The sequence below is a fragment of the Sorex fumeus genome, unplaced genomic scaffold, assembly GCF_029834395.1.
Source record: "Sorex fumeus unplaced genomic scaffold, SorFum_2.1 ptg000047l, whole genome shotgun sequence".
Classification (NCBI taxonomy): Eukaryota; Metazoa; Chordata; class Mammalia; order Eulipotyphla; family Soricidae; genus Sorex; species Sorex fumeus.
This window is the reverse complement of record NW_026606104.1, coordinates 15,327,856-15,341,392: the sequence shown is the minus strand read 5'-3', so window position 1 is coordinate 15,341,392 and position 13,537 is coordinate 15,327,856. Positions and strand designations below refer to the sequence as shown.

General features: G+C 36.0%; 1 protein-coding gene across 1 annotated transcript in view; it reads left to right on the top strand.

The window, feature by feature from the left end:
- LOC130032032 (calcium-activated chloride channel regulator 2-like) overlaps positions 1–6,437 on the top strand; it is a 44,366-nt gene extending 37,929 nt beyond the window's left edge. Inside the window, 1 exon segment of the mRNA XM_056123614.1 lies at positions 5,998–6,437. Within this exon segment, the coding sequence (XP_055979589.1) occupies positions 5,998–6,437 (440 nt within the window).
- Positions 6,438–13,537: the final 7,100 nt, after the last annotated feature.

Genomic DNA, 13,537 nt, shown 5'->3' with positions numbered 1-13,537 from the left:
GTAAGTTTTGGTAACCAGAAAAGTAGCAGTTTTGGGGAAATAAAAAAATAAGAGAAAGCATAATCCAGTGTGAAGCTATATTTAAGGTTAGGACTCTAGAACCAGAACAATTGTCTTTTCTCTATGTAACACTAGACATATTACTTAATTTCTCAAAATTTTAATTTCTCTCTGAAAAAGTGTACAGTGCAAATACTCATCTCATATGGGCTGTGATGAGAATCAAATGAGATAAGGCCGAGAGAGAGAGAGAGAGAGAGAGAGAGAGAGAGAGAGAGAGAGAGAGAGAGAAAGCTTAAAGCAATGGGCAGTTTATTCTATTTTCTCTCAGTGATTATCAGCATTTATAAAACTGTGAGGACAGAAGGGATTTTTAAATGTTGTAGTCTAAATCCCTTGAGTTGGAGTGATAGCACAGTGGGTAGAGCGTTTGCCTTGCACACGGCCGACCCGGATTCGATTCCTCCACCCCTCTCAGAGACCCTGGCAAGCTACTGAGAGTATTCCGCCCGCATGGCAAAGCCTGGCCAGCTCCCCGTGGAGTATTTAATATGCCAAAAAAAGTAACACCAAGTCTCACAATGAAAACATTACTGGTGCTCGCTCGAGCAAATGGTTGAACAACAGGAGGACAGTGACAGTGACAGTGACAGTCTAAATTCCTGGTTTAAATAAAATGGAATGACCCTGAAAGGGTAAGTGTCTTAGCTATGGTTATAGATCTTTCATAGGATATTGTGAAAGAAGAACTAGAGACCATCCCTAGAGATATATCACTTCATAGTACATAACTATGGTACATAACTATGAAGTTATATATCTCTAGTTATAACTATGAAGTCAAGGATATGGAAACCAGCCCGACTCTCTTTATCAGAGAGGAGGAAATGCAAAGAATAACATAATCAATGGATAGAGACAGTCTAGGAGTGCGTGAACAGAGTTAGTGTTTAGCCTTTGCAGCTGCAGAGCAGTTCTGCGAATTTTTAATAATTGTTCATAGTAAGAAGTGAACTGACAACTTCCTCAGTGTGGGCTGCAGCATTATATTTAACTTCTTGAGTGCCAACCCTTTTGTTTTAAAATAAATGATCAACTTGACAGAAGAATGACATATGTGGAATTCTTTGTAAATTCTAAGGTTTATGAAATAGTACATTTTACTTATGAGGGATAAGACTGGGAGATCCCACCGGATAGAGCTTCCTCTGTAGAGAAAATGAACCTAAGAACAATGGTTTGTTTCACTATGTGTGTAGAGCAGATGGTCAGTTTATATTCTCTCCCATATCTGTCAGACTATAATAAACCACAGTAGAAGCAACTCAGCTCCAGGGAGGTTTATTGAGAAGAATTTACTTATAAGCCTAAATATGAGGGTTATTTTATTTTGACAGACTTGTTAAAGCTGCTTTACTCTAATTACTACTCAGACACAGAAATAGTCTCACTATAAAAAATTACTATTGCTTGGAAAATGTTCAGCACACACTCACCAGAATATCTTCATGTTTTAAATTAAAATGTAGAGTCATATGATTTTCATTTCTTCGGACAAAATACTTATTTGAAATTTTTCTGTTCATTGCCAAATGTATTTTCAGCCATTTGTAATTAGAATTGTGATACCATTAGAGTTCCCTGGTACTATAGGCAGTTATATTTTATCTAGTATTTTTCTTATTAATAATTCTATTTTAGTGGATAATATATTCACATGGTTGAATATCAAAACAGCACAATGTGAATGTACTTAGCACTCCAGAACTGTACATTTAAACATTTAAAGAGTGGTTAAAATGATAAATCTTGCTATGTGTACTTTATCCTAATTAAAAAAATTAAAATATAAAAATCTGTAGCACTGTAGCACTGTCATCCCGTTGTACATCGATTTGCTTGAGTGGGCACAAGTAACATCTCCACTGTGAGACTTGCTGTTACTGTTTTTGGCATATTGAATACGCCACAAAGAGCTTACCAGGCTCTGCCGTGTGAGCGGGATACTCTCAGGCCGTCTGAGAGGAATGGAAGAATTGAACCCCGATCAGCCACGTGCAAGGCAAAAGCCCTACCTGCTGTTCTATCACTTCAGTCCCAAAATATATTAATAGGAATATATTATTATTAGGAAAATATAACGATCAGAGGAATAAAATTCCTTCCCTATTTCATAACATGCATTTCTTATTTTTATAACATGCATTTTCTTAACTTATAATAGTCTACTGGAATTAATATTATACCACTAAACTTCAGTGAGAAAATCTTTGAAAGCACAATTCTCCTGAATCTTCTGACTCACTTTGCAGTATTCTTCTCACATAGTTTACTTCTACATTTGTTATAAACTCCACAAGGAATTGCTATAGCTTCTTTCTAAAACAATCAATTGACTGAATTTTTCTGGAATCCCCATGTTTTACAGTACTGTTAATATAAACTCTCCAGGTATACAATATTGCTTCACACACCCACCTACAGAGTGCAAGCACCCCTTCATCCCTTGATGCCATCTCATCCCTCACCATCCTGCCTTAGAGAACATAGTAAACACGTAAAAATAATGTCTTTGCAATGCTGAGTTACCCCAGCAGAGTTGCACATGTGGTTATCTTGAATTCCTTATTTATTTATTTAAAATATGAAACTATGTGTGATAAATCTCTTTACTTACTTACTTGAGTCTGTACCTTTCCCCTTCATTCAATTCTCAGCTACTCTGACAGCTTTTTGGTAGATATCCTAAATCACCTTGAATTTGAAGAGGGTTCATTTTACTCTTGACCTAGGGTCTATCTATTTACATATTTTTTAGTTAATTAATTAATATATTATTGAATCACCATAAGATACACAGATACAAAGCTGTTTATTGTTGGGTCATACAATGTTCCAACACCCATCCTTCCACCAGTGTATATTTCCCAGAATCAATGTTTCCAGTTTCCTTCCTGCCATCCTCCCCAGTCCCACCAGCCTGACTCTATGGCAGGCACTTTTTTAATCGTAAACTTATCATTTGGTAATTTTTTTGAAAAGAAAAGGTGTGTGATATAAGTCTAATTTAATTTTTTACTTATTTTTATAAAGGTAAAGGCCCTCCCGTTGATCGTCGATTTGCTTGAGCGGGACCAGTAACGTCTCCATTGGAGACTTTGTTGTTACTGTGTCTGGCATATCGAATACTCTCGGTAGCTTGCCGGGCTCTCCGAGAGGGGCGGAGGAATCGAACTCGGGTCGGCCATATTGGCCACTTGTAAGGCAAACGCCCTACCCGCTGTGCTATCGTATAAGTCCATTTTTTAATCTAATTGGCCACACTATTTATTCCATTAATTTTAATGCATATACCCCATTAATCTTATATCTCTACTGTCACTGTCCTCCTGTTTTTCATCGATTTGCTCGAGTGGGCCCTGTAAAGTCTCCATTGTGAGACTTGTTGTTACTGTGTTTGGCATATGGAATACGTCATGGGGAGCTGCCAAGCTTTGCTGTGCGGGCGAGATACTCTCGGTAGCTTGCCGGGCTCTCTGAGAAGGGTGGAGGAATCGACCCAGGTTGGCCGGGCCGGCCGCTTGCAAGGCAAATGCCCTACTGCTGTGCTACCTCAACAGAAAAATTGAAATCTCTACTAAAAACTAAATTTCTGTTTTGTCCAGTACTTAAGACATTAATTTATCCATGCACTAGCATACCAGTTTTTATAGTTATTGAAACATAACAGTGTTTTTATACCAGATAGGGTCTTTCCACATTTTTATTTTTAATACTTTGATCAACATTGATTATATTTTTACTTAATGTTTAGAGTAAGAATGTTAAAGTAGAAACTGCAAGCATTTAGAATCATGTAAACTTACTTAAAAAAAACAGGAAAATAACATTTTTTACTATGCTGAATTTTGCTATTAAAAAAACGAGTCCTCTTCAGCTGGTTTTAATATGAATTCTTATATGGTGTTTTAAACTTGTATTTTATACATAGTTTTATTCTAGTTATTCATGGACCTGTTGATGCTGTTCTTATTAGCAATTTCTAATGCACTGTAGCACTGTCCTCCCGTTGTTCATCGATTTGCTCTACTGGGCACCAGTAATATCTCCATTGTGAGACTTGCTACTCTTTTTGGCATATCAAATATGTCACAGATAGCTTGCCAGGCTTTGCTGTGTGGGCGACATACTCTAGGTAGCTTGCCCGGCTCTCCGAGAGGAGTGGAGGAATCGAACCTGGCTCGGCCAGGCCTGCCATACACAAGGCAAACACCCTACCTCTGTGCTATCGTTCCAGCCCTGTCTTTGGCAAGCATCTATTTATTCTTTACCTTAGTCAATTTAAGCCGACCCGTGTCTAGAATTACTCAATGCCAAATCTGCTCTATGTTGGTTAGCAAGTTCTTTTCTCATCTTTGGGCGGCCAACATGGCCGACCCGAGTTCGATTCCTCCGCCCCTCTCGGAGAGCCCGGCAAGCTACCGAGAGTATTCGATATGCCAGACACAGTAACAATAAAGTCTCCAATGGAGATGTTACTGGGCCCGCTCGAGCAAATCGACGATCAACGGGAGGGCCTTTACCTTTACCTTTACCTTTACCTTTACCTTAACTTTACAAAAGAATTGCAGGAGTAAGTTATATGTAATATAATTACTAAATCCTTCCCAGGACAAGCAGACACATTTTTTCTTTGTTTGAACTGCTGTCTGAATAACCCCTGGGGAAAAAACTTAGATTCAAGGAGAGCAAAATTATGTTCACTTCGACAAAAGCATGTTAAATGGCACCAGTGCAATTTGACAGAATATTAATTTATTCCAAGAGAGTACACGATGTCCCATCCTTTTGTCTGTGATCTCCATTATCGAGGAAAGTAACTGTTGAATCTTGACCCTAGCATCTTTTATTTCTCTAGAATGCAACCCATCTCCCCACACCTTCCACCCCTCCTGCCAGCCAGCCTAGAATATAATAGGGCTAGGTACAGTGATAGGGAAAGAACAATTATACACAGAGAGAATTTGAAAGAAAGGAATAAACACCTAGCAGAAATCCCTCTAGAATTTGGATCAAGAAAATATACTAAGTGGACTCTGCAACATATTATAAAGGATTACAGAGCAGTTAATGGTCTGAGAGTTACCAAGGCCTTACATGGTGATCCCCTGGCTCTGGAGGACCACGAGGCATTTCTAACTAATTCCGCAGGGATGAAGAGAAATAGTGTAAACAGACTATGTTTTACCACGTTTGAAGCTTTGGTCCCTTCTACCAGGATCTTGCATGGACCTAATCTTACAGAATTTAAAAATCCTAGGAATTCCTATCAACTGAGACTAGCCTACAGCTGCCAAATGTAAGAAACCATCTATCAATATGAACAATGTTTAAAGCATCATAAAATTATGATGTAGTGTGTGTATGTGTGTGTGTATGTGTGTGTGTGTGTGTGTGTGTAAATCCCTATTGTACAAATATACAAGAAGACTACCAGTTGTGGGGGGGGTTATTTGTAATTTTTAGCAAACATTAATGAGAAAGACTAAAAGTGCTAGAGATCTGGAATTTCATATAACCTCTTATGCTTATATATTACTTCACAGTGCATTCTTGTTTCAGGTAAGCCTCAGCACCTCATAGGAAAAAAGCCTTTGGAATTAGTTGTTATTTGTAAAAGATTCCACAGAAACAATCCAGACCTGCATCAGCAAATTCAAAGACATCTAGTCCCACTTGAGGGTGTCCCTCACCTTGTGACCTGGACGACTCCGGGCAGAGCCTAATTGCTCCAGGGGCCGCTGCACGGTGCATCGTTCAACTTCAGTCTCTCTGTGTCTGTGTGGCCAGAGGGAGGCTTATTTATGAAAAATAGTCACAGACACCCAGAGGACCTGCTTGGACAAACCTGGGAACTGTTTCTCTAGTAAAACTTCTCTGTGTAACAGCTTTAAAATTAGTAATGATATCAAAATAATTTATATTTTTTCATTTCAGCTAATAGCTATGAAGTAAGAATGAGCAAAAATCTACAGAATATTCGTGACAACTTTAACAGTGGTATTTTAGTGAATACATCAAAACTTAATCCTCAGCAAGCTGGTACCAAGGAGATATTTACATTTTCACCAGATCTTTTTACAAATGAACCTGAGCATCATCCTGATGGAGAGATACAAGATCACAGAGTTTATGTGGCTATACGAGCAATCGATAAGAACTCCTTAAAGTCTGCTGTATCTAATATTGCCCAGCTATCTCTGTTTATTCCCCTCAAACCTGCTACTGTGTTTGCCAAAGATCATCTTATATTGGAAGGAATTTTGATAGCAATGGGTTTGATAGGAATAATCTGTGTGAGTATAGTTGTAATACACTGCATTTTAAATAGGAAGAAAAGAGCAGAAAAGAGTGAAAATGGAACAAAATTGCTATGAACAAAACATACAGAATCTTAAATGTAAGATTCATGGCATTTGCATTTTATAAAGCATACTAATAAAGTCAAATAAACATCAGAACCATTGAAATACCTTGATTTTTAAATAGCATAGTTCATATTTTTACATAATAAACAGAAAAAATCTTTTGAGGAAAACTGTGAACTTTAGATAAAATAGCAAAAGTTATTCTCCAAATTAATATATTTAAAGACAAAGGCTCATACAAAACTGAACGAAAGAGGGACTAAAGGTTTGTCTAAATGAAGAGGAAAATATCCCGAAGCCAAGAAAGGAAGGTTAGATCTGTAAGAGATTGTATAACTAACTATTTGTAGTAATTATTTAGTGACTTTGAATAATTTTTCACTTTTACTTATCTAATCAGAACAGGTCTCTTTCCTATGATTAAAGATCAAGCTTAACTTTGAATATAAAGCTCTTACTATAAAGTCATTTACTATTATCATTTAGTTAAGTATATTACAGATCAAATTCTGCTGCCAATTCACAAGCAATCTTTGTTCTTGATGAGAATTAAATTTAAAATACAGCTCATCCTTATCCCTTGACACCTGGATTTGTAACAAAAATCTATTGAATTTATTGCTTTGTAAGTCACTATTCTTCTCAAAGCTTCTTTCCAACTTATTGCTATTTCTATTATTCAATGAAAATGGTTAACCCTCACCAGGCTTGAAGTATACACTGGTTACATAGAATTTTTTTGCATTTCAACCAAATAAAATGTCATGAAAATAGGCTGGCTTTTGTAAATTAGTAACCGATCCTATTTTATTGTTTAAAAAAAAATACCTTAAGAACCTTTCTCCATCAAGAATTACTTCTTGATGGAGAAATGGGTAGGAGATGAATAAATAGAAAAAAGCACAGGCCATAAAGAAACTTAAGAGTTATTTATTTATTCTAAAAAGTAGAATCATTTGCTTTATATAGCACAGCGGTATGGCGCTTGCCTTGCACACAGCCAACCTGGGCCGACCCCGGTTTGATTCCTCCGCCCTCTCGGAGAGCCCGGCAAGCTACGGAGAGTATCTCACCCACATGGCAAAGCCTGGCAAGCTAACCGTGATGTATTCGATATGCCAAAAAGTGGCAAGTATCACAATGGAAACGTTACTGGTGCCCGCTCCAGCAAATCGATGGACAATGGGAGGACAGTGCTACAGTGCTATTAATCACTTTAAAATCTGTTGAGAAATATAAACAACTATGTGGAACTAGGACCAATTTTATAACCAGGACCAATTTAGATTAAAGTCAGGTAAAATTTTTCCAGAAGAAATTGTGGAGGTATGAGACAAAGAGAATAAAACAGATAATAAGAGTGTCTGGTCAGAGTTGAGGAAAGAACCCACTTGGTTTTCTTTCTAGGTTGACTTCTTGCAGGCCAGGCTAAATTCCAGGTCTGGTCTATAACTGTTTGAGGCCATAGTGCCAAAATCTTCACAGACAAAAAATTTAAGTCCTCAGGTCAATCAGTTCCTCCACTCTGTCTTGTCATTAAATCTGGAGTTGCTTCATTATAATTTCAAGGGATTGGTAAAAAACTCAGACGGATATGATGGGTTTCAAGTTTTTTTTTTAATATCGTCCTGATTTTATGAACAAGACAATGGAAGTTTCAATGAGCAATTACTTACTTACTGAGCATTGGGGCTGTAAGTGGGTTCAGGAGATATCAAGAAAGATGTGGGAAATATGGAAAGGTATTAAGGCATTCTAAAAATCATTAATATAATAACATAATCATAAAGTATCCTAAATAAACAAGTAGATAGAAGTTGACCAAGGAGAAAAAGGAACTGTTAAATATTGCTTTCTGGTGAAATAGCACATGAATAATCACATCATTATTGGTTTGTTTTGGGATTACAAGAGTAGGAGAGAAATAAGGAGAGAAAAAGAAACCTAGAAAATGAAAGTGATATAAGGTGGGTATTATTCTTGTTGTTGTGATTATATATTGTTATTATTATTATTAATATTACTACTAACTTCAAGTACCAGATTGGTTGCTATTATGGTCTGTAAATTGACAATGTTTTTTCCAATGTTTACCTTATTCTTCTAGAGGTAGTGAAAGGTGAAATCTCCACAAGAGACAGAAGCAAGAGATAAATTTTTAGGAACTAAATTGAATGCAGTTTATGAACTGACTATTGTTTATATATTCCCTATTATCCTCCCTTAAAAGACAGAGAAAGAGAGTAATTTTGTACCTGCATATAAATAACAAAAAGGATGCCAAACTTTATTTTGCCTTTAGACTTTTATCCAGTAAAAAATGATTCTCAAATAAGTCTACTCACTTAAAATCCAACATGACGTTTTCAAGTGCACTAAATTGTTTATACTAAACTAATACTCTTACTACTAAGAAAATGGAAAAAATATAAAATGCAACATTTTTTATTGTTGTTGGGCGGGGCGGCCAGGCAAATCCAGAGATGTTCAGACCTTTTTTTTGATTCTGTGATCAGGGATTATTTCTGGAGATACTTGGGGGGAACATATGTGGTGCTGCAGATTGAACCTCGGTTGATTAGTTACGTGGCAAATGCCCTCCCTGCTATACTTTCTCTCTGGCCTTAAAATGCAACTTCTTAAAAGCACTGGGCATGAAAAAAAAAACAGGTTAAAAACCAGGAGAAATGATCTGTTTGAAAGGGAAACAATCTAAGTGTGATCCATATTTCAAGTATTCCCCCGAATGCATTTCTGGTTTTCTCAGAATATTGAATAAGAGTTAAAGCAGGAAGTAACAGTTTTATTGAGTTGATAAGACAGAAGTAAGAGCTAGGCATCACTAAAGAAGTCGAAAATGAAGGGAGAAAATTCCCCAAAGGAAGGAACCACATAGGGAAGTCCCCAAATATGCATCATTTCAATTCTTATGTGAGGTCTTTTAACTGCTAAAGAACTCAGTGGAAAAGAAGAGCTTGGAGGTTAAAAGAGATGAACAGAGGTTTCAGCAACTGCTCAGTTTGGGGAGAAAACATGTAAGGTTTAATCCCATCCAAGTTATTGTACTTTGAAAATACTTAGGTTACAGTCATTAAATTAGATCATGTGTTAGGTTGTAAACACTTACCAGAATGTAGAGTGTGAAACTGACTTGCACACAAATGATCACTAGGCTTTCCATGCAGGCATGTGCATATCACCAAGTAATGAAGGATTCTTTTCAACAAATGATATTGTAACAAGAGAAATGGTTCTGAACTTTTTAAAACTTCTACCTTACAAAAATATAAACTAATAGTGAGTCAGAGATATGAATATAGCTTAATGTATAGGACAGAACATATATTATATCTTCATGGCTATAGCATAGGTAGGTTTCTGAGGATAGAAAAAACACTAAGAATTAATAAAAGTAAGCTGTACTGCATCAAAACTAAATATTTTTGCTCATCAAAGGGCACAACCAATAAATGAAAAGGCAACTAGAAAGTAGAAGAAAGTATTTATAGCATATGTATGCAAGAAGTAATAACCAAAGTATATAAAATATTATCAATAAATTATAAAAAATAAAGAACCTAATAAAATCGACATATTTGAGAGCTTGAAAATAGTATAGTGATCAGGGCACAGTTAGACACCTAAGTAACCTTGGTCCCTGGAACAACATGGTTCCCCAAGCATTATGAGGTGCAATCCTAGAAGATCTCAAACATCATTGAAATGGAACATTTTGAGACTGAAAAAAAATCTTTTTAAAATGATGTGCTGATGCTCATGTTAAAGGACTAAATTCATAATGCTGATAGAAATGCAACTGGTAAAAAATATAGAGGAAATTCACAAATTTAATGAAATCTATGAAATCTTATATTTGTGAATAAAATCTAGAGAAATATACAGAGAGCGAAAATGAGATAAATGGTGATTTCTGAGGGAGGGAAGACCTTACTTATGATGTATACATCATGGAAAGTAAAAAGTCACTTATTAGTCATAAAAAGAGATAAAATAAGATATGAAAATTAAGGAAACACTATATTTGTCTCAAGGAAACAGATATATACTGTATCTCACATCCATGGAGGCAATTAGAACCTGTGCCCAAATCTTAAAAGGATATCTTCCTCCATAAATATATCCTTCATTTAGAATATGTAACTCTTATCAGTATGGATTATTCCCTAGGTAAAGAATGTTACAGATGGTGTCCAAATGCTTCTTTACTCCTCTCAGCTATAGGCTTCTTATCAAAAATGTACTCTCTGAGAACAGTTGTCTTCAGGGCACAAGAAGGAAGCTATCAGTACAGTGGGAAATTGCTTTCTGTCTCCCTGGCTCTGTAGAGAAGATCCAATATAAAATAACAAACATCCACAGGGAACTGTTGCCAAGTTTCCTTGACCTTACATAATGATAATATAGAAAAAAAGGAAACAAATGCATAAAGACAAATTAAAAGGAGGAAAGTAAAAGGGAGGAGCAAAAAATATTAGAAATCAACAGTAGAATAAGACAAGATGTTAGCTTTTAGTTTATTAATTTAATTTTATATATTCATTTATTTTCATAAGAATTATATAGAATATGTTATAAATAAAATATTTAATAAATAAGCTTATTCCTTCAGTTCCATTATTATTTATGTCCTGATTAATGAACATTTGGGTCATTAGTTACTAGATATTATAAAGTAGGTTTATTTATGTTATTATTGTGCATATGATCTTGAGTTTTTTAAAAATGCATCAAACCCAGACTGTATATATATATATCTTTTGGGAAGAACCACATTAGCGTGTTCTCAGAGATTACATTGGTCAGTACTCAAAGGACCATATGTAATGCTGGGGATCAAGCCAGAGATGCTACATGAAAGGCAAGCGCCTTACCCACTGTACAATTTCTCCGGCTCAGCATATAATCTTATGCATCTGCAGAAGTTTGTCCATTTTTACATGCAATCTTATGTATCTGTATATTAGTGAAGTGACTTTTTTATGAGCAGAATTTTTACGTTGAATGATACACACTCAAATTCTGATGAACTTTTCACTCTGACAATAAAATTTGTGGGTACCAAGTAACATAACTTTAAAATAAAATGAAAGAAAACTTAAAAGACCCGAAAAAGGAAAAAAGACAAATTTCTAATAATAATTTAATATTTTAATTTGTCTTATTAATTCTGCCATGCAGGAGGGAAACTCTTGGTAGCTTGCTGGGCTCTCTGAGAGGGAAGGAGCAATCGAACCCAGGTTGCCCATGTGCAAGGCAAACACCTTACCTGCCCTGTGGCATATTTGTTATGCAAAAAACAATAGCAACAAGTCTCACAATGGAGACGTTATTGGTGCCCACTCGAGCAAATAGATGAACAACCTGAGGACAGTGCTATAGTGCTACAGTGCTTATGAACTAAAATAACAAGTTGATAAGAAACTGACTGAGTTTTGAGCAACATATTAACCAATTTGGCTCAATATATATTGTATAATATACATTTTTCTCAAAATGTGGCTGGAAACTTTATTAAATTAGACCAGAACCTTAATCAAAGAGCAAGTATCAGCACATTTCAAGGTGCTTGCTTTACATATGGCCAGCTCTGGTCAACCCCACGAATCAGTGTTGGTTTGATTCCCATTACAGCATTTGCCACCTTCCCAGCTCTGCCAGTAATCACTCCTGAGCACTGAAACAATAATAGCACCAAGCACTGCCAGGTATGGGCCAAAAGGTTTAGAAAATTCACAATCCTCGGGATACATTCCCAGAAGTGGTATTGTGGGGTCATATGGAAGCTCAGTTTCTAGTTTTTGAAGGACTGTCCATATTGTTTTCCAGAAAGGCTGGACAATGCAAAAAAGCACAGTAGAAATGACATCTGTACCTATATGTTCATTGCAGCACTGTTCACAATAGCCTAGATGTGGAAACAACCCAAGTGCCCTAGAACAGATAACTGGTTAAAGAAATGTCAGTACATCTACACAATGGAATACTATGCAGCTGTCAGGAGAGATGAAGTCATGAACTTTGCTTATAAATGGATAGATATGGAGAGTATCATGCTAAGTGAAATGAGTCAGAAAGAGAGGGACAGACATAGAAGGACTGTACTCATTTGTGGTGTATAAAACAACATAACATGAGGCTGACATCTAAGGATAGTAGATACATGGGACAGATAGACTGCTTCATAGCTGGAAGTGTGCCTGATGAGCAAAGGGGAGAAGGCAGCTGGAATAGAGAAGAGATCGCTAAGAAAAAGATGGTTGGAGGAATCGGTTGGGATAGGAGAGGTGTGCAGAAAGTGGATAAAGGATCAAACATGATACCTCTCAGGGTCTGTATTACAAACCATAATGCCCAAAAGTAGAGAGAGATTATGGGGAATCATGCCTGCCATGGAGACAGGGGGAGGGTGGGAAAGGGGGTTATACTGGGGATATTGGTGGTGGGGAATGTGCACTGGTGGAGGGATGTGTGTTTGATAATTTTGTGATTGTAACCCAAACATGAAAGCTTGTAACTATCTCACTCTGATTCAATAAAATTAATAAAAAAATTCACAATAAATAATTCCAAAGATTTAAATCTTAGAGCATGTTTTCTGTCTATAGTACAATTGGACTAGAAATTAATAATTTACTAGAAAATACGGAAATTTCTAGTAATTAAGCAACACATTTCTGTATAGCTCATATTAGAAAATAATTCAAAAGTTAGAAAATATATGGGACTAAAGGATAAAAGAATAAAAGTCAAAACTTTTATAATGAATAAAATGATCATGAGAAGAAAATTTCAGGAAGAAATAATGAAAATTTTAAACAAACTAATTCAGAGAAGAGAGAAGGAGAAAATGTTTTCTGATTCATTTGATACAGAATACTTGGAAAGGGCATTATAAGAAAGGTAAAGTAAATACCAATCTCTTGCATGAATGCAAATAAAAAATACTAAACAAAATTAGAAACTAGAAAGGATATGAATTCAGTATCACTAAGAGTCATTCTAGGAATATATAGTTAGTTTTACTTAGCATTGAAAAAAGTCAATATGTCACCACATTGCCAGAATAGAAAGAAAATATCACATGATAT